The sequence below is a fragment of the Carettochelys insculpta genome, chromosome 32 (genome assembly GCF_033958435.1).
Source record: "Carettochelys insculpta isolate YL-2023 chromosome 32, ASM3395843v1, whole genome shotgun sequence".
Lineage (NCBI taxonomy): Eukaryota > Metazoa > Chordata > Testudines > Carettochelyidae > Carettochelys > Carettochelys insculpta.
The window spans coordinates 3,898,551-3,918,899 of NC_134168.1; the positions used below are offsets into that span (position 1 = coordinate 3,898,551).

Genomic DNA, 20,349 nt, shown 5'->3' on the forward strand with positions numbered 1-20,349 from the left:
TCTGCACTCCCAGGGGCGTCATTTCCCTCTGCTCTACCCTGGGCCACAGCCCCTCCCCCCGCACACTGGAGACACTTGAGTGAGTTAACAGCCGCCCCCACCGAGGCTCTGGGCTGGCTCCGTGACGTCACCGGCCTCATCCCCTTGTTTCCCCAGTGCGGTTATAGGAGCCTCCGGCCCGCCCGGGAAGTGCCCGGCGCTGCACAGACACACAGCGGAGGGGAAGGACACGCCTCCTGTCGGACACCCACGGAAGCAACTCAGCTCCTCGGGGACAGGAGCTTGTACCTCTCCTAAGGAGCGGCCTATGCAAATAGGGGTGACGGGTTCGAGTCCCTTATCAGCAGCGAGCCATGCAAATAGGGGGAGAGGTTCCTGCTTAAATCCGGGCCTCGCCTGCCCAGGGGCACCGGGAGCCGATCCGCAGCGCCCGGCTCTCTGCAGCTCCCAGCCCAGCCCGGCCCGGACAACGCTCCCCGCCCGACCCACGGACAATGGCGCTTTGCCTCGCAATTGTTCTCCTCGCAGCGGCCTTGGAACGTATTTGCTGCCCCTGAGTCAGTGGCGGAGCCGGAAGCCCGGCCACTTCTTGCTGCTTTCAGCCCCTTCCTCTCCCTCCCTCTGTCCGCAGGGGCCCGGGGCCAGGTGCGTCTGGAGGAGTCCGGAGGGGACGTGAAGAAGCCCGGAGACTCCCTGCGCCTCTCCTGCAAAGCCTCCGGCTTCACCTTCAGCGAATATTACATGCACTGGGTCCGGCAGGCGCCCGGCAAGGGGCTGGAGTGGGTGGCTGAGATAAACCCCGCTGGGGGTAGTACGTACTACCTGGATGCGGTGAAAGGCCGCTTCACCATCTCCCGGGACAACGCCAACAACCTGCTGCACCTGCAGATGAGCGGCCTGAGGCCCGAGGACACCGCCCGCTATTACTGTGCCAGAGACACAGCGAGCAGAAACCTATTGAAGGCCGGACACAAACCGAGCCGCGGGGGTGACAGTCCCGGCCGCGCCCGGCAGAGGGCGGCAGCGACTTTCAGTCAAACATTTGTGCTTGCGCACATACACATATATATATGACAGACCACCAGTTCTGCCGCCTGCGGGTCGGGGGTGAAGAACTCCCCCTGGCCTAGAAGAAGTCGGACCCCGAATCCCACCTGCAGCTTCCCCCGCCCCTCACTGCAGTGCGGAGCTGGGAGCGGAAGCGCCCCCCACCTCCGGGAGAGCCCTGAACCCGGCACCCCACAGCCCCAAAGTGGCTTCATCTGACCTCGGCCCGATCGGAGCATCACCTTGTCTGGAGCGCGCGCGCACGCACGCACACACACACACACACACTCTGCGCTGTCTCTGTGCCTCTCACACTCTTGTGTGCAGTGGCCTGCCTCACACGCACACTCGTTCACACACCCCTTGGCCTCTCTGTCTCACACTCGCCTCCCCACACCCCTCGTGCGAAGGGTGTGATGATCTGTCCTTTTGGCCTTGCACAGCGGATCTGGGCTGCTCGGGCTGCTCTGGGCGTTTCACGCTGGTTCTTTCTCTCCCACTGCAACGTGGGGACAGCCGAAGAGTTTGGCCGGTGAAACCGAAGGAGGCGGAGTCGGGACCCCTGGGGTCTGAATCCCAGCCATGAGCTCGTCACAATGGACGGGACGGCACTGTGATGGAGTGGGGGGGGGTGCATGTGTGAGTCAGGCTGGATGTCCGAGGCAAGCAGCAGCTCCCAGTGGCTAAGGATGACCTTGGGGCTACAACTGGCAGATAACACCTCTGCCTGAACAAAGAGCAGGGAGGAGCTGAGCTGGGTTTTGAATCGGGGGCGGCAGTTAGAGGCGAGGAAAAGGGAGAGCTGGAAGGCAGCCAGCCTGAGGAGGGGGAAAGCTACACCCCAGAGGGGCACCCCTCGGGGTCTTCCCCCCAGGACAGGTTGGAAGGACTGTCTCTGGCTGCTATGCTGTTGCTTCTGTGAGAAACTGGACATCTGTTGCCTAATAAACCTGCTGTTGTGCCTGCTGAGTGAGAGTCTCTCCTGCCAGCGGGCGGGATGCAATGCAGGGGGACCCCTGAACCCCATCACAGTCACAGCCCAGGGATATGTTCCCAGACCCGAGGACCAGCCCTGTCCGACAGGAAGTCGGTGTCACCATCCCAGAGCTGAGAAATGTCCAGCTGGGCTGGTGCCTCAGTCTCCCCTCGGCAGGGTGGGGATGACAACCCCGCCTCCGTTCCCAGCCGTGCGGAATGGGTAAAACCACCTGCACAGAGGGCCCGTCTGACCCTGCCGGGAGACGGCTGGGGCCAGAGAGAGGCGCTCGGGGGTGGGAATAACTGGGCGTTATTGGTGCATATTGGCCGCCGGCAGCTGCCAGGCCCAGCTGATCCCGCCTGGGACAGAGACCCGGAACCGGGGAGTCTGCGCCGCTCACACCTCAAACCTCCGGCTCCGCCTCCCCCAGCAGCGCCGCTCGGGGGGCGGCAGCCCCGGGTAGGGACCGGAGTGGGGTTATAGATCTACCCTGGCCGCGGTGGCCCCGGCTCCGTCCCGGCTGTCCAAGGAGCGGCCGTTCAGCACCGCGGACAGCTCCGTGCGCAAAGTGAATGGAGGCGCCACCCAGCGGCCACTGGCACAGGGGCTTTGGGGGTATTAAGCACCAGCTCGCGGGCCGCACCCCGGGAGGGGGCTGTGAGCCCCAGCTGGAGGGAGGCCCCCAACTCCCTCTGCGAGCAGAGACGGGGACCCTGCCGCTCCCGCGTTCCCTAGCGGAGAAGTCAGGCAGCCCCCCAATTAAGGACACGGGGACCCCCCCGGTAAACCCCGAACTCTCATCCCCCACAGAACAAGCAGTCCTGGCGCACCGCAGAGCCTAACACAGGAAGCTACACCCCAGAGGGGCACCCCTCGGGCGCCTCTCCCCAGGACGGGTTGCAATGACTGTCTCTGCCGGCTGTACTGACCCCTCTGTGCTGAGCTGGGCTCTGGTGCCTCATAAACCTCCTGTTCTACCTGCTGGGTGAGAGACTCTGCTGCCTGCGGGCGGGGGGCAGAGCTTGGGGACCCCTGAATTCCGTCTGTGATGGGGTTCTGGGGTCCCCCAAGCTCTGCACCCTGTCCGCAGGCAGGAGAGTCTCTCACTCAGCAGGAAAACAGCAGGTTTATTAGCCGACAGGACACAGCATCGTAGAGAGGAGTCAGTACAGCAGGCAGAGACAGCCAGTCCAATCCATGTTGGGGAGAGGAGGCCCCGAGGGGCCCCCAGAGCCGGGGCCTGGCCCCCTCCTTGGTCTCTCTCTCCCTCAGCCCAGACTAACTGCTTCCAACTCCCAGTTCCAATTCAAACTCCTCAGGCTCCACCTCCTCCTTTGTCTGCAGTACAAAGGTGTTAGCTTGTCATCAAGGTTACCCTCAGCAGGAGCCCCACACCCTCTGTGAGCCACTCACACACACACAGGTATCCCCCACTCCATCACATCTCTCCCCCCTTCCAGACCGAACTGAACGGGGTCACTCAACTGGTGACCTGGGGAAGTTCGGGGCTCTGCCCTCGTGATCGGGCATCGGCTGTACCCTCTGTTCTCCCCTCGATGTGCACCACCTCCACGTCATAATCCTGCTGGGGGAGGCTCCAAGTCAGGAGCTTGGTCTTGGCCCTTTTCATGTGATGCAGCCAGGCAAGTCCCTTTAGCTCCCTCGGGCTGGTTGGTCTCCCTGCTTCGGCCCCGGTCCCTCAGCCACGTTCTCAAGTCGGGCAGGCAGAGCCCATACAGATCCTGCAGCACCAACAGATCAAACAGGTCTTTTGTGGTCTGGGTCCTGCCCCATCTGACCACCAGTCCATACAGCTGCTCCAGCAAATGTTTGGAATTCAGTTACAGTCCAGTGACAGAAGGTACAAATGCTTCCATCCTTGGCATTTAGCCAGACCACCACAATGGCTGTGTGCCTCAGTTTCCCCTTCCGTGCCACACAATAGGTTTGGAATGTTCCTTCTCATGTCAGAGGTTGCAAGACTAATTACAGGGAACAATGGTGACATTTCAGAGTTACAGACTCCTTCAACATACAATTCATGCTTCTACATCAATGTCATCATGTCACATGGCTCTTTTCAAACATTCAGTGCATGGTACAATTCTACAGCTTTTGGTAGCAGCACCCATTGGTTACAGCAGCCAGCGTGAGTAACAGAACAAACCCATTGCAACTGTACATTTACGTTGCTCTTTGGTAGACCACAACCTTTGTGCAACATCCTTGAGAATCTGGTATTTTGGGGAGAAATGGCTGAGGCCTTTCTTAGCACCATCAAGTTCTAATCTTCTGCCTTGCCCCCTGGGGTGGAAATTTGATCTCTCTGGCTGTGCCCTCCCTTCTAACAAGAGCTGGGCCATTGATGATCTCAGGGAGACTTCCCCCTCCCAGCCAGTCTGGAAATTTGCAAACCAAACTGGTTTCTAAAAGTTGTTTTGTGAGTCCCAGACGCAGAATCCACATGGAGGAATCCCTGTCTATCCCTTATCGGGCCCACGAGGCCCAAAGCTCCTTTTCCTTCCACCTCCAACTACTGCCTCCCCATGGAATCAGAATTGGAGTCCAGTGTGAGAATATAAGTGTTTCTAGCATCTGGAGATGGGGAATTGCTGAACCTCTCCTGCATCCTACAGAGATTGGCTGTGCAGCCGTTTTACTTGGTTCTTACAGGGCTGCTCACATTCCCTGATAGTTTTTACTTTACTTGCACCAACTTCCAATTCCTGAGAAACGTTTACACTGCCTGCTTTGGACCCTTCCAGAGCACAGCCAGTGGTTTCACACTCAGGCAGGTCCTGGCCATCAGGAGCTGAAACAAACTTCTCCCCAGGCAAAGGGCTGCTCCGGCTCTTACAGACATGCACCTTTCCTGTTCACTCTCCTTCACCTCACTCCCATTTTCTGCAGTCCCCACAGACGGGTCAGGAAAAGTTTCAGGGAAATTCTCTTCCTCAAGAGCTCCCCCAAACAATAACTCACCCCTGTCTACCTCCACAGGGGCACTGCTCCCTTGAGGCACAACCAGCTCCTGGGTTTCACCTACACCCAGGATCACTTCTGGCCCATCAGGCAGATTCCCACGTAATCCCCCTCCAGGCAGACAGCCAGTACCACCGGACAGAAGGTCAGGGTCCCTTTCCTCCCTTCTGCTACCAGCTCCTTTATCTTCATCACTCAGCATAACTCCATTGCCCGTCTGTTCTTGTGTCCTGGCGAGAGGATGACTCTGGTAGGACAGAGTCCTCTCACCCCCTCCCAATAACACCTCAGCATCAGGCAAAGAACAAGTACCAGAATCGTCTGGTCTCTGGGATTTCCTGATGATCCTAACTGGATTAGACCAAGTTAAAGCATCATCCCCCCTGAGAGACACAGAGGTAGGCCCACTTCCCATCTGGGCTTCAGCTGCCCTCAGATCCAGCTCTGGGACCTTGGCTCCATCTCGAGCCCCCACAGGCTCAGGGAAAGGATTCACTTCCCCAGAAGCAGAAGCACTTTTCTTGCACCAAGGACCAGTGTCCTTAGCAGGGATACCACTGCCCATCCCAGAGCCATTCCCTCTGCTCCAGCCCCCATGGCTGGATTCAGAGACACACCTGGAATGCTCTTTTCTGGTGGATCCTTCTCCAGCCACCCCAGGCTGAGGAATCCTCCTCAGACAATGGGCTAGTTTCCTCATTGGCACCTTTTCCAAACGCAGGCTCTGCTCTCTCCCCAGGCTGCTGCTGCTGTTCAACACAGACAGACAATGGGAGACACTCTCTCCTTTGTCCCAGCCCCCCGGCTGGTCTCCACACACACACAGAAGGTGGAGCAGCTTCTCTCACAGACAACTTGCCATTCCCAGTGGACAAGCTGCTTTCCTGCACAGACACACAGGCACCTTCCTTGGCCCATGTGATGGAGTGGGGGGTGTATGTGTGAGTCAGGCTGGATGTCTGAGGCAAGCAGCAGCTCCCAGTGGCTAAGGATGACCCTGGGGCTACAACTGGCAGATAACACCTCTGCCTGAACAAAGAGCAGGGAGGAGCTGAGCTGGGGTTTTGAATCGGGGGCGGCAGTTAGAGGCTGAGGAAAAGGGAGAGCTGGAAGGCAGCCAGCCGGAGGAGGGGGAAGCTACACCCCAGAGGGGCACCCCTCGGGGTCTTCCCCCCAGGACAGGTTGGAAGGACTGTCTCTGGCTGCTAGGCTGTTGCTTCTGTGAGAAACTGGACATCTGTTGCCTAATAAACCTGCTGTTGTACCTGCTGAGTGAGAGTCTCTCCTGCCAGCGGACGGGGTGCAGTGCAGGGGGACCCCTGAACCCCATCACACTGGTGTCAGGAGTGGGATGCACTGCACCCACGGATGAGCTCCCAGCAGTGGCTGACTGAGCACCAGAGAAGGAAGGAGTCTCACAAGAGCCAGAGTGGGAACAGAGCCATTCCTGCAGCTGCTGCTGGTGAGTGGATACCCCGGGAGACAGTGGGGAGATGGATTATACCCGACTCCTGAAGGCAGAGCTAGCGGGGCTGTGCAGAGAGAGGGGCCTGACCGTAGGGAAGGCGACCAAGGCCCAGCTGATGGCACAGCTGGAAGAGAATGACCGATCCGGGGGGGCAGAGCCTGTCCCGACAGAAAGTGGCCGGTCCACCTCGGGAAGCGTTTCGGACTCTCCGACAGGAGCAGGGGCTCGACGCCGTCAGACAGACGCGGTGCCCGCCAGGTCGCGCTCAGCTAGCGGTGGTCCATCGCGGGCAGAGTCCCCTGCCGCAGAGCTGCGACGGCTGGAGCTCGAAGTGAAATTAAGGGAACTGGAGCACCAGGAACGGGAGAGAGAGCGTGAGCATGAGCGCCAGGAACGAGAAAGAGAGCGTGAGCACGAGCGCCAGGAACGAGAAAGAGAGCGTGAGGAGAGAGAGCGAGAGCGGGAGCATGAGCGAACCATGGCAGAGGCGAGACGCCAAGAGACCCCAGCTGCGGTAAGCGGGGAGAGGGCCAGACGGATCGGGGTGGCCAGTCACTTGGAGACGCGTGTGCTGGCCCAGTGTCAGGACACAGGGGACATGGACGAGTTCATTACCGCCTTTGAGCGAGCCTGTGAGTTGCATGAGGTTCCCCCAGATGAGTGGCTCCGGCACCTCACCCCCTTGCTGGGCCAGAAGGGCACAGCGGTGCTCAGCCAGCTGGTGGGGCTGCAGCCTGGGGACTATGAACGGTTCAAACAGGCCCTGCTGCATAAGTTCGGGCTGACTCCAGAGATGTACAAAAAGAAGTTCCAGGAGGCGCAGAAGAGGCCAGAGGAAAACCATGTAGATACAACTGCCCGCCTGAAGCAATACTACCAGAAGTGGGCGTTCGGAATGGGAGTCCAGTCCGTAGAGGACCTGATCGAGCTGGCGGTCGTGGAGCGATTCTACGAGATGTGCGCACCTGACCTGAGGGTGTGGCTCGTGGACCGGAAGCCAGGGGACTCACATGATGCAGGGAAACTGGCAGATGACTTCACAAACAGCCGGGCCAGGTTTGAAAGTGAGCCCCACAAAGAGAGGGAGTCTCGGAGAGAGAGGGAGTCCCGGAGGGAGAGGGAGTCCTGGAGAAACCGAGAATCTCAGAGAGACCGGTCCCTAACTGTACGACAGAGGGGACCACCTCTTGGGCAAGCCCAGGAAAGAGGGGCCAGCCACCCACCCCCCAGAGAGCCAAACAGAGCCCAGACAGAGCAGCCGGCCCGAGGGACACAACAAGACCCAGGCTGTTACCGCTGTGGGCGAAAGGGGCATAGAGCAGCCCAGTGCCCCAAGCTCCCAGACAGGTTGAGCAGGCCGGGGGGTCATGGAGTCAACTGGGTGGGGTCCCAGAAGCCAGAGGGGCTGGCGGCCAAGGCGGGTGGTGCTGACAATGGGCACTCGGCTTGGGCCGAATCCGCCCCACAGACCAGCTCCTCAGGGGGACCAAATGCTCAGAGGCCAGTTTACAGAGTGGGGGCAGCACTGCCTCTGTGGAGCAAGTGTCTCAAACACCTCGAGGTAGACGGGAAAAAGGTCACGGGGTTCTGGGACACAGGCGCTGACGTGACGCTGGCCCGACCCGGGGTGGTGGCACCGGGCTGCATGATACCCGATTCCCACCTGACGATAACAGGAATTGATGGGACCCCTTTCAAGGTGCCCATGGCGAGGGTGCACCTGAAATGGGGGAAGAAGGAAGGCCCCAAGGAAGTGGGCGTGCACAGCCATTTGCCGGCGGATGTACTGATGGGGGCTGACCTGGAGAACTGGCAAGGTGAACGCCCTCGTGCCCTGGTCCTGACCCGTAGCCAAAGAAAACGAGGGGTGCGCTCCCCAGATTCAGGGGTACAGGCCCAGCCAAAGTCACAGGAGCCACAGGGGCCAACCCTGAGAGAAAGGGGGTTCCCAAAAACCAGATCTCACAGGCCAGGGGTGCTGGAGCCAGGCAGGGATGGGGAAGGAGCTTCCGCCCCTGCCCCAGTGGAAGAATTCCAGGCAGAGCAGCAGAGAGACCCCTCCTTGCAGAAGCTGAGGGAACTGGCCAGTCTCAGCCCAGCTCCACAGCTGGGGGAGGGCTGCAGGGAGAGATTCCTGTGGGAAAAGGGATTCCTGTACCGGGAATGGGCTCCCAGACGCAAAGCGGAGCCATGGAAGGTCCAGAGGCAACTGGTGGTTCCCCAAAAGTACCGGCGCAGGCTGCTGTACCTAGCCCATGATGTCCCGCTCGCAGGACACCAGGGGATCCACCGCACCAGGAGAAGGTTGTTACAGAACTTTTTCTGGCCAGGGATCTTTGCAGCTGTCCGTCTGTATTGCCTGTCCTGCGATCCCTGCCAGAGGGTGGGGAAGAGCCGGGACAAGGGGAAAGCTGCCTTGAGGCCACTGCCCATCATAGAGGAGCCTTTCCAGAAAGTGGCTATAGACATAGTGGGCCCCTTCAGCAAGGCAACGCGTTCGGGGAAGAAATATATTTTGGTAGTGGTAGATTTTGCCACGCGATACCCAGAAGCAGTGGCCTTGACCTCTATCGACGCTGACACCGTGGCAGATGCACTGCTGTCCATTTTCAGCAGAGTGGGGTTCCCCAAGGAGGTCCTCACAGATCAGGGGTCCAACTTCATGTCGGCCCTACTGCAAAGCTTGTGGGACAAGTGTGGGGTCCGGCACACCTGGGCCACAGCCTACCACCCGCAGACCAATGGGCTAGTGGAGAGGTTCAATGGGACTCTGAAGCAGATGCTGAGAACCTTCATGAATCAATACCCCCATGACTGGGACAAGTACTTACCCCACCTGCTGTTTGCATACAGGTAGGTGCCCCAGGAATCCACGGGGTTCTCCCCGTTTGAGCTGCTGTACGGAAGGAGGGTACGGGGACCCTTGGACTTGCTCAGAGAAGAGTGGGAGGGGACGGCCTCCCCTGAAGGGGAGTCAGTGGTACAGTATGTACTGACCTTCCGGGAAAAACTCACCAAGCTCATGGGCCTGGCCAGGGAGAGCCTCTCCATGGCCCAAAGGAAGCAAAAGGTCTGGTATGACCGTAACGCCAGGGCCCGAGCCTATGCCACCGGGGATCAAGTGATGGTCCTTATACCTGTGCGGCGAAACAAGCTGCAAGCGGCCTGGGATGGGCCCTTCAAGGTCGTCAAACAGCTAAATGACGTGAATTACGTGGTGGAACTGTCGAACCGGGCCCACAGCCACCGGGTCTATCATGTGAACATGATGAAACCTTACTGGGACAGACAGAACTTGGTGCTGGCCGTGTGCAGACACTGGGAGGGGCAGGGGGATGATCCCTTGGTGGATTTACTCACAAGGACTGGAGTCGGCTCCTTGCTGGAGTCTATTCCCCTCTCAGACCAGCTGACCCCTGCCCAGCAGACGGAGATGAAGGAGGTGCTGCATTCGCATCAACAGCTGTTCTCGGACAGACCCGGACGCACTGACCTGGCTGTCCACCGAATAGAGACAGGCACCCACGCCCCTATCAAGTGTGTGCCATTCAGAGCCACAGGGAGGACGGCTCAGGACATAGAGCGGGAGGTTGAAGACATGCTGGCTCTGGGGGTGATCCAACCCTCGTCCAGCCCCTGGGCCTCTCCCGTGGTGTTAGTCCCTAAAAAAGATGGGTCTGTTCGGTTTTGTGTGGACTATCGCAAGCTCAACGCCATCACTGTCTCGGACGCCTACCCCATGCCCAGGCCTGATGACCTTTTAGACAAGCTGGGGGGAGCCCGTTACCTCACCACCATAGACCTCACCAAGGGGTACTGGCAAGTGCCATTAGACCAAGATGCCCGGCTGAAGTCGGCTTTCATCACCCCTGTGGGGCTCTACGAGTTCCTGGTCCTGCCCTTTGGCCTCAAGGGGGCACCCGCTACCTTCCAGCGTCTGGTGGACCAGCTACTGAAAGGGATGGAGAGCTTTGCCCTGGCTTACATGGACGACATTTGCATCTTCAGCCAGAGGTGGGAGGACCATGTGTCCCAAGTCAAGCAGGTGCTGGACCGACTCCAGAAGGCTGGTCTGACTATCAAGGCAGGGAAGTGCAAGGTGGGAATGGCTGAGGTGACCTACCTGGGCCACAAGGTGGGCAGCGGCTGCTTAAAGCCAGAGCCAGCTAAAGTGGAGGCTGTCAGAGATTGGCCAACACCCCAGACTAAGAAGCAGGTCCAGGCCTTCATTGGGATGGCGGGGTACTACCGGAGGTTTGTGCCCCACTTTAGCTCCATCGCAGCCCCCCTCACGGAGCTGTGTAAAAAGGGAAAGCCTGACAAGGTGGTCTGGACCGAGCAGTGCCAAGAGGCCCTCTGCGCGCTGAAGGAGGCTCTGGTCAGGGCCCCAGTGCTGGCAAATCCAGACTTCAACAAGCCCTTCCTGGTGTTCACCGATGCCTCAGACGTGGGGCTGGGGGCGGTGCTAATGCAGGTGAATGACAAAGGGGAGAAACACCCCATCGTGTACCTGAGTAAGAAGCTGCTGCCCCGGGAGCAGAGCTACGCGGCCATAGAGAAGGAATGTCTGGCCATGGTGTGGGCGCTGGGGAAGCTGCAGCCGTACCTGTTTGGACGGCGTTTCACCGTGTACACCGATCACTCACCCCTGACCTGGCTACATCACATGAAAGGGGCCAACGCCAAGCTCCTGCGGTGGAGTCTGCTCCTGCAGGACTACGACATGGAGGTGGTCCACGTCAAGGGGAACAACAACACCATAGCCGATGCCCTGTCACGCAGGGAGGGCCCCGAACTTCCCCGGGTCACTGGCTAAGTGACCCCGCTCAGTGCGGTCTGGAAGGGGGGAGAGATGTGAGGGAGTGGGGGGTGTATGTTTGAGTCAGGCTGGATGTCTGAGGCAAGCAGCAGCTCCCAGTGGCTAAGGATGACCCTGGGGCTACAACTGGCAGATAACACCTCTGCCTGAACAAAGAGCAGGGAGGAGCTGAGCTGGGGTTTTGAATCGGGGGCGGCAGTTAGAGGCTGAGGAAAAGGGAGAGCTGGAAGGCAGCCAGCCGGAGGAGGGGGAAGCTACACCCCAGAGGGACACCCCTCGGGGTCTTCCCCCCAGGACAGGTTGGAAGGACTGTCTCTGGCTGCTAGGCTGTTGCTTCTGTGAGAAACTGGACATCTGTTGCCTAATAAACCTGCTGTTGTACCTGCTGAGTGAGAGTCTCTCCTGCCAGCGGACGGGGTGCAGTGCAGGGGGACCCCTGAACCCCATCACAGCCCAGGCCTGGAAAACTCTTCACAGGTCTGTCTTGGCTACTAGTAGATGATGGGTTGGAATCGCTCCTTCCCTCCTTGAGCTGCGGCCGGCCACTCGGTTCAGAGCTCCATGCAGTCCAGGGTTCCCTGCCCCGATCCGGGCTCACCTCTGCAGGATTCTCACCAGCCCTCAGCTCCGCCACTGCACATCCACACTGCCTTGTCCAGCTTCTTTAATCTTGATTCGGTTTCCAGGTGCTGCCACTTCACAGCGGAGTTGCTCAGCATGGTTGCAGGCTCTCAGGCTGATGCCCTCTGCACCCCATGATTCCTGGAAGAATCCCTTCAGTGTGCCAGGCTCCTTGCGGGTCACAAGCTCCCCGGGGTTAGGCCGTAGGCCCCTCTGCCCTCTGGGACCGACTCCAACAGACTCTCAGAGGAACCCCCTCTTCAGTGTGACACCCGCTCTCGAGAACCACGACCACAGTTGCTTGGGTTCGGCCGCAGGCCCCTCCGCCTTGGGGAGCTGCACCTCACTGCCCTTCAGCACACCTGGGTCTCACAGGCCCCACTTCTTCCGGGGCCCCGGTAACTTACTGCTGGATGCTCCATCCTCAGGGTGCAGAACATCCCATTCCTGACACCAGTGTGATGGGGTTCTGGGGTCCCCCAAGCTCTGCACCCTGTCCGCAGGCAGGAGAGTCTCTCACTCAGCAGGAAAACAGCAGGTTTATTAGCCGACAGGACACAGCATCGTACAGAGGAGTCAGTACAGCAGGCAGAGACAGCCAGTCCAATCCATGTTGGGGAGAGGAGGCCCCGAGGGGCCCCCAGAGCCGGGGCCTGGCCCCCTCCTTGGTCTCTCTCTCCCTCAGCCCAGACTAACTGCTTCCAACTCCCAGTTCCAATTCAAACTCCTCAGGCTCCACCTCCTCCTTTGTCTGCAGTACAAAGGTGTTAGCTTGTCATCAAGGTTACCCTCAGCAGGAGCCCCACACCCTCTGTGAGCCACTCACACACACACAGGTATCCCCCACTCCATCACACCGTCACACAGTGACCCACAGTCGGGGGGGGGGATTATACACGCAGCGTCCAAGTTCCCTGTGCCCGGCGCGTTGCGGTGCAAACGCACGGTCTGAGAGCATGTGACTCTCTCCTTCTCAGATCTTCCGGCAGCTAATGACAGCGCCGTTGGGATCTCTTATAAAATGGGGTATGCAAATGAGAGCGGGAGGTTCCTGCTTAAATCCGGGCCTCGCCTTGCCCAGGGGCACCGGGAGCCGATCCGCAGCGCCCGGCTCTCTGCAGCTCCCAGCCCGGCCTGGACAACGCTCCCCGCCCGCCCACGGACAATGGCGCTTTGCCTCACAATTGTTCTCCTCGCAGTGGCCTTGCAAGGTATTTGGTGCCCCTGAGTCAGTGGCGGAGCCGGAAGCCCGGCCACTTCTTGCTGCTTTCAGCCCCTCCCTCTCCCTCCCTCTGTCCGCAGGGGCCCGGGGCCAGGTGCGGCTGGAGGAGTCCGGAGGGGACGTGAAGAAGCCCGGAGACTCCCTGCGCCTCTCTTGCAAAGCCTCCGGCTTCACCTTCAGCAGCTACTGGATGCACTGGGTCCGGCAGGCGCCCGGCAAGGGGCTGGAGTGGGTCGCTGCTATTAACCAGGGTGGGGGTAGTACGTACTACCTGGACGCGGTGAAAGGCCGCTTCACCATCTCCCGGGACAACGCCAACAACCTGCTGCACCTGCAGATGAGCGGCCTGAGGCCCGAGGACACCGCCCGGTATTACTGTGCCAGAGACACACAGCGAGCAGAAACCTATTGAAGGCCGGACACAAACCGAGCCGCGGCGGTGACAGTCCCGCCCGCGCCCGGCAGAGGGCGGCAGCGACTTTCAGTCAAATATTTGTTCCTGCGCACATACACATATATATATGACAGGCCATCAGTCCTGCCGCCTGCGGGCCGGGGGTGAAGAACTCCCCCTGGCCTGGAAGAACTCGACCCCGAATCCCGCGTGCAGCTTCCCCCGCCCCTCACTGCAGTGAGGAGCGGGGAGCGGAAGCGCCCCCCCACCTCCGGCAGAGCCTCTGAACCCGCACCCCAGAGCCCCTAAGTGGCTTCTTCTGACCTCGGCCCTATCTGAGCATCACCTTGTCTGGAGCAGACACACATACACACGCGCGCACACACACCGGCCGGTCTGTGTTACACACACACACACACACACACACACACACACACACACACACACACACCGGCCCGTCTGTTCTACACACACACACTCACACACACTGTCTGCCCTATCTCTGTGCCTCACACACGCTTTTGTGCAGTGTCCTGGGTCACACGCACACTCAGTCACACACCCATTGGGCTCTCTGTCTCACACTCGCCTCTCCACACCCCCTCGTGAGACGGGTGTGATGCTCTGTCCTTGTGGCCTTGCACAGCGGCTCTGGGCTGCGCGGGCTGCTCTGGGCGTTTCACGCTGGTTACTTGTCTCCCTCTGCAACGTGGGGAGAGCCGAGGAGTTTGGCCGGTGAAGCCGAAGGAGGCGGAGTCGGGACCCCTGGGGTCTGAATCCCGGCCTTGAGCTGATCACGTGGGATGGGAAGTCACAGCCCGGCGGTGAGTTCCCGGAGCCGAAGCCCAGCGCTGTCTAACAGGAAGTCGGTGTCACCATCCCATCAGCAGCGCTGAGAAATGTCCAGCTGGGCTGGTGCCTCAGTCTCCCCTCGGCAGGGTGGGGATGACAACCCCGCCCCCGTTCCCAGCCGTGCGGAGTGGGTAAAACCACCTGCACAGCGGGCCCGTCTGACCCTGCCGGGACACGGCTGCGGCCGGGGAGAAGCGCTCGGGGGTGGGAATAACTGGGTGTTATTGGTGTATATTGGCCGCCGGCAGCTGCCAGGCCCAGCTGAGCCCGCCCGGGGCAGAAACCCGGAACCGGGTAGTCTGCGCCGCTCACACCTTAAACCTCCGGCTCCGGCTCCCCCAGCGGCGCCGCTCGGGGGGCGGCAGCCCCGGGCAGGGACCGGAGTGGGGGATGGATCTACCCCGGCCGCGGTGGCCCCGGCTCCGTCCCGGCTGTCCAGGGGCGGCTGTTCAGCACCGCGGACAGCTCCGCGCGCAGAGTGAAGGGAGGCGCCACCCAGCGGCCACTGGCACAGGGGCTTTGGGGGATTTAAGCACCAGCTCGCGGGCCGCACCCCGGGAGGGGGCTGTGAGCCCCAGCTGGAGGGATGCCCCCAACTCCCTCTGCGAGCAGGGACGGGGACCCCACCGCTCCCGCCTTTCCTAGCGGAGAAATCAGGCAGGCCCCGAGTGAGGACACGGGGACACCCCGGTAAACCCCGAACTCTCGTCCCCCACACAACAAGCAGTCGTGGCGCACCTCAGAGCCTGACACAGGAAGCTACACCCCAGAGGGGCACCCCTCGGGCGCCTCTCCCCAGGACGGGTTGGAATCACTGTCTCTGCCGGCCGTACTGACCCCTCTGTGCTGAGCTGGGCAACTGTCGCCTCGTAAACCTCCTGTTCTACCTGCGGGGTGAGAGACACCGCTGCCTGCGGCTGAGCTTGGGGACCCCTGAATCCCGTCACACAGTGATCCCCAGTCCGGGAGGCGGGATTATACACGCAGCGTCCAAGTGCCCTGTGCCCGGCACTGTACAAACGCACCGTCTGAGAGCACGTGACTCTCTCCTTCTCAGATCTTCCGGCAGCTAATGACAGCGCCGTTCGGATCTCTTATAAAACGGGGTATGCAAATGAGCGGGGGAGGTTCCTGCTTAAATCCGGGCCTCGCCCTGCCCAGGGGCACCGGGAGCCGATCCGCAGCGCCCGGCTCTCTGCAGCTCCCAGCCCGGCCCGGACAACGCTCCCCGCCCGCCCCACGGACAATGGCGCTTTGCCTCACAATTGTTCTCCTCGCAGCGGCCTTGCAAGGTATTTGCTGCCCCTAAGTCAGTGGCGGAGCCGGACGCCCGGCCACTTCTTGCTGCTTTCAGCCTCTTCCTCTCCCTCCCTCTGTCCGCAGGGGCCCGGGGCCAGGTGCGGCTGGAGGAGTCCGGAGGGGACGTGAAGAAGCCCGGAGACTCCCTGCGCCTCTCCTGCAAAGCCTCCGGCTTCACCTTCAGCAGCTACGGGATGAGCTGGGTCCGGCAGGCGCCCGGCAAGGGGCTGGAGTGGGTCGCTTACATAAGCAGCAGCGGGGGTACGACGTACTACCTGGACGCGGTGAAAGGCCGCTTCACCATCTCGCGGGACAACGCCAACAACCTGCTGCACCTGCAGATGAGCGGCCTGAGGCCCGAGGACACCGCCCGCTATTACTGTGCCAGAGACACAGCGAGCAGAAACCTATTGAAGGCCGGACACAAACCGAGCCGCGGCGGTGACAGTCCCGCCCGCGCCCGGCAGAGGGCGGCAGCGAGTTTCGGTCCCACGCTGGGCTCGGGGATCGTGGCGGGCGCAGGAGGCGGAACGGGGCCCCCACTCGCAGGCGGCCTTTGAAGAAGGCGAAAGGCGTTGGCAGAGGTAAACGCCAAGCGCCTGAGGCGGCTCCGGGATCCAAAGGCGCTTCTCCGAGGACAAAGGAAAGTGCTCTGTGCCGGAGCTGAGGTCGAGCTTGAGAAGTCCAGGCGGAAGGGTAGAGGTGGGGTTCGCCTGGCTGGTCATTGGGGTGTGACGGGTTCGGGGTCCCCGGGCTCTGCACGCACAGACACACAGGTATCCCCCAGGACGTCACACTGTGCACCTCCTGGGCCAGGAGTGGCCCTTGTGATCAGGTTCAGGGGTGTCAGCCCAAAGGCCCATAAGGGTCCCATGGGATGTAGTGGGGGTTGGGTGTGTGTCTCACAGGGGGTGTGGGGCTCCTGCTGGGGGTAACCTGGCAACCAGGTGACACCTCTGGGCTGCAGACAAAGGGGGAGGTGGAGCCTGAGGGGTTTGAATTGGAACTGGGAGTTGGAAGCAGTGAGTCTGGGCTGGGAGAGAGAGAGACAAAGGAGGGGGCCAGGCCCCGGCTCCGGGGGCCCCTCGGGGCGTCCTCTCCCCAGCATGGATGGGACTGGCTGTCTCTGCCGGCTGCACTGACCCCTCTGTACGACGCTGTGTCCTGTCGGCTCATAAACCCGCTGTTCTCCTGCTGAGTGAGGGTCACTCCTGCCTGCGGACGGGGGCAGCGCTTGGAGATCCCTGAACTCCAGTAACAGTGTGACTGTAACTCGCTGCCGCCCTCTGCAGGGCGCGGGCGGAACTGTCGCCAAGGGGCAGCAGTGACCGTGCCGGCTGGGCCGCTGCTTTGAGAACACTCCCCATTGGCCCAAGTCACCGCCAGTCATGCCCCTGCCCCGCCCCCGGGACCTGCCTTCCCCCTGCGGCCGCTGGGGCTTGGAGCGGGCAGCCCCTCCCAGCAGACGGGCGGGGGCAGGACCCGCTGCGGCGCTGGGCTGGGCCCGGAACTCCTGTCCCCGGCCGGGCTCCCCCGCCCCCCAGAAAGCTCTGTGTGTGTCTCTGGCCGGACCCCGCCTGTCCCCCGCAGCTGCGCGTCCTGCCCCGTCTGCCCCCCGGGAGACACTCCCGCCTCGGGGCGGCTCCTGGGCTCCGGCTGCCGCAGCGCTGCGCCGAGCACGTTCCGGGGCAGCCGGTGCACCAGGGGACGGACACCCGCTGGGACAAGGGGCTTCACCCCACACATGGGGGTTCCCCCTCCCGCCAGACACCGCTCCCGGCGCCGCGGCCGCTCCCTGGGAGTGAGCCTGGCTGGGGGACGCCCTCCTGCCGCTCCCTGGCCCGGTGGGTTCCGCTGCTCTGGGGGCAGCACTTTGGGGGCTCCCTCGACCCTCTGCAGCCCCACAGCCTGTAGGGTATTGAGGTGGGGAGGAGGCTCCGGGGCTGCCCCAGGCGTGCAGCGGTCCAGTATCCAGCTGCAGACTCTAGCCTGTGGGGGGTCAGGTGCCCCCTCCTACTAACCCCCGACAACTTACAGCTTTCTGGGGGGCCGGGTGAATACCCCCTCCAGCCGCCCCCTGTGCTCTGCACGCCCGGGCCTCTGCCTCCTCCCGCCCAGCACAGCCCCTCCTGTGTTACACGTGTGCGGAGCTGCGTCTGTCCGCTGCGAAGGGGACATCGCCCTGCGCTGAGCGCTCCCCCGGCCCCTCTTATCCCGCCCCGCCGCCCGCATGCAAATCCCGCCCCGGGCCTTCCTCTCAAATACCCGCCCCGGCGCCCAGGGGCCTCAGTCTCGGCCCGGCCCGGCCCGCTCAGCACCACCCACAATGAAATCCCTGGGGCTGTTCCTGGCCCTGCTCTCCGCCCTCCGCGGTGAGTGTCCGGCGGGAGCGGGGAGTCGGGGCCACACGCCAGGTTGAGTCGGGGACTCAGGAATTCACCCCCCGCTCTGTTTTCCCTCCCCAGGTGCCCGCTCCCAGGTGCAGCTGGTGCTGTCCGGCCCGGGGGCGGCCAAGCCCGGAGAGACCCTCGCCCTCACCTGCAAAGTGTCGGGGGTCTCCATCTCTGGCAGCTTTGACTGGGCCTGGGTCCGCCAGGCTCCGGGGGCCGGTTTAGAATATATCGGGTACGTGTATGGACCTAGCGGGGGCACCAACTACGCCCCAGCGCTGCAGAGCCGGATCACCATCACCAGAGACACGGCCCAGAACCAGTTCTCCCTGCAGCTCCGCTCGCTGACAGCCGCGGACACCGGCACCTATTACTGCGCCAAGAGCACAGTGACCCGGCCAGATCAGGGTCTCGTACACAAAGGGGAAGCGGCTCCCGAGCCGGGCAGGGAAGTCAGTTCAGCGGGAGACCTGAGCCCGGAGCCCCGCACAGGGCCAGGCCCGCGGACCGGGACTCTAGGACCCAGGTGTTCCGGAGGGGGGGTCCCCGGCCCTGCCCCCCCCGGGGGAACGCGGCTCTCACGCAGCGGGGAGAACAGGAGGGGGAGGGGGCGACAGGGACACAGCCCAGAACAGACTTGTGAGCATGTAATGGAGTGGAGGGGGGGTGCATGTGTGAGTCAGGCTGGATGTGAGAGGCAAGCAGCAGCTCCCAGTGGCTAAGGATGACCCTGGGCTACAACTGGCAGGTGACACCTCTGCCTGAACAAAGAGCAGGGAGGAGCTGAGCTGGGTTTTGAATCGGGGGCGGCAGTTGGAGGCTAGGAAAAGGGAGAGCTGGAAGGCAGCCAGCCTGAGGAGGGGGAAGCTACACCCCAGAGGGGCACCCCTCGGGGTCTTCTCCCCAGGACAGGTTGGAAGGACTGTCTCTGGCTGCTGTGCTGTCGCTTCTGTGAGACACTGGACATCTGTTGCCTAATAAACCTGCTGTTGTACCTGCTGAGTGAGAGTCTCTCCTCCAGTGGACGGGGTGCAGTGCAGGGGGACCCCTGAACCCCATCACAGAGCACAGGAACCAGAACCCGTCAGTCCAACCTGTCCTGGGGAGCGGGGCCAGAGGGGTCCCCGAGCCGGTCCCGAACCCCTCCCTCCCTTCCTCCCCAGCCAGACGGGACTGCCCCGCTCACCAGCCCTGTTCCGATCGCAGCCGGCCCGGCCCTGCTCCGCCTCTGGCCTATTCCCGGGAAGAAATGGGGCCCGCGGCTGCCTGGGTTACAAAGGCCAGAGAGGGCCATTAACTGCGTGTGAGACCTCAGCAAACCGCAACTGCCTTCCCCGCCCCGCACTGACGCTGCGCCTGGGGAAACTGAGGCGCCACCTCGGGTTACCACAGGCCAGTAGGAAACACACGGAACCGAACCAGGGGAAGAAAATCCTCACACACCCCCGCCCCCCTCCACTGCGTCACACCAGGGTGTCCCCGTCCCCTCCCTCGGACACCACCACCACCCTGCCCCCACCCAAGGGAAACCTCAGGAGCTCTCCCTCAGTCAGGGGACTTTGTGGCTGGTTGGAACCCCTCCCCCACCCGCCTGGAGCTGCCCCCCACAATCTGCGTCCTCTCCCTGCCCCTCCCCTCACAGGTCTGCCCCCAGCGGGCCTGTGACCAGATCGGCCCCTCCCCCTCTCTGCCCCCCCGCGGGCCTGTGACCAGCTTGGCCTGAGGACGCGGCGCTGTGTCACAGGGCGAAGTGGGGGGGTGTGTTGGAGTGGGGGTAGTGCACGTGTGAAACTGAGGCTGGATGTGGGAAACAACCAGAGCAGCTCCCAGTGGCTAAGGATGACCCTGGGGTATAACCTGGGGGGCAGGTAACACCTGAGCCCTGAACAAAGAGGAGGGAGGAGACGAGCTGGTTTTTGAATCCGGGGACGGCAGTTAGAGGGGAAGAGGAGCTGGAAGGCAGCCAGCCTGAGGAGGGGGGAAGCTACACCCCAGAGGGGCCCCCCTCGGGGTCTTCTCCCCAGGACGGGTTGGAAGGACTGTCTCTGGCTGCTGTACTGACGCTTCTGTGAGAAACTGGGCATCTGTTGCCTAATAAACCTCCTGTTGTACCTGCTGAGTGAGAGTCTCTCCTGCCAGCGGACGGGGTGCAGTGCAGGGGGACCCCTGAACCCCATCACAAGGGGACACAGCGGTGGAAAACCGAGACAGGTTCGGCCAACAACTCCGGCGTGGGAACTCGCAGTTCATCTCCCGGCCAGCAGACGGCGCTGTGG

At 61.9% G+C, this 20,349-nt stretch overlaps 1 pseudogene and 3 gene segments (V, D, J or C); all 4 read left to right on the forward strand.

Annotated features, from left to right (window-relative positions):
• Window positions 1-494: 494 nt before the first annotated feature.
• Window positions 495-3,160, forward strand: LOC142004561 (Ig heavy chain V region 3-like). The segment is given in 3 exon segments: window positions 495-540; window positions 632-928; window positions 3,117-3,160. Coding segments are annotated over 3 exon segments (387 nt in total).
• A 9,921-nt stretch (window positions 3,161-13,081) lies between these two features.
• LOC142004766 (Ig heavy chain V region 3-like) lies at window positions 13,082-13,550 on the forward strand. The segment is given in 2 exon segments: window positions 13,082-13,127; window positions 13,219-13,550. Coding segments are annotated over 2 exon segments (378 nt in total).
• Window positions 13,551-15,630: 2,080 nt separating this feature from the next.
• LOC142004562 (Ig heavy chain V region 914-like) lies at window positions 15,631-16,350 on the forward strand. The segment is given in 3 exon segments: window positions 15,631-15,676; window positions 15,768-16,064; window positions 16,307-16,350. Coding segments are annotated over 3 exon segments (387 nt in total).
• Window positions 16,351-18,009: 1,659 nt separating this feature from the next.
• LOC142004563 (immunoglobulin heavy variable 4-59-like) lies at window positions 18,010-18,716 on the forward strand (annotated as a pseudogene).
• Window positions 18,717-20,349: the final 1,633 nt, after the last annotated feature.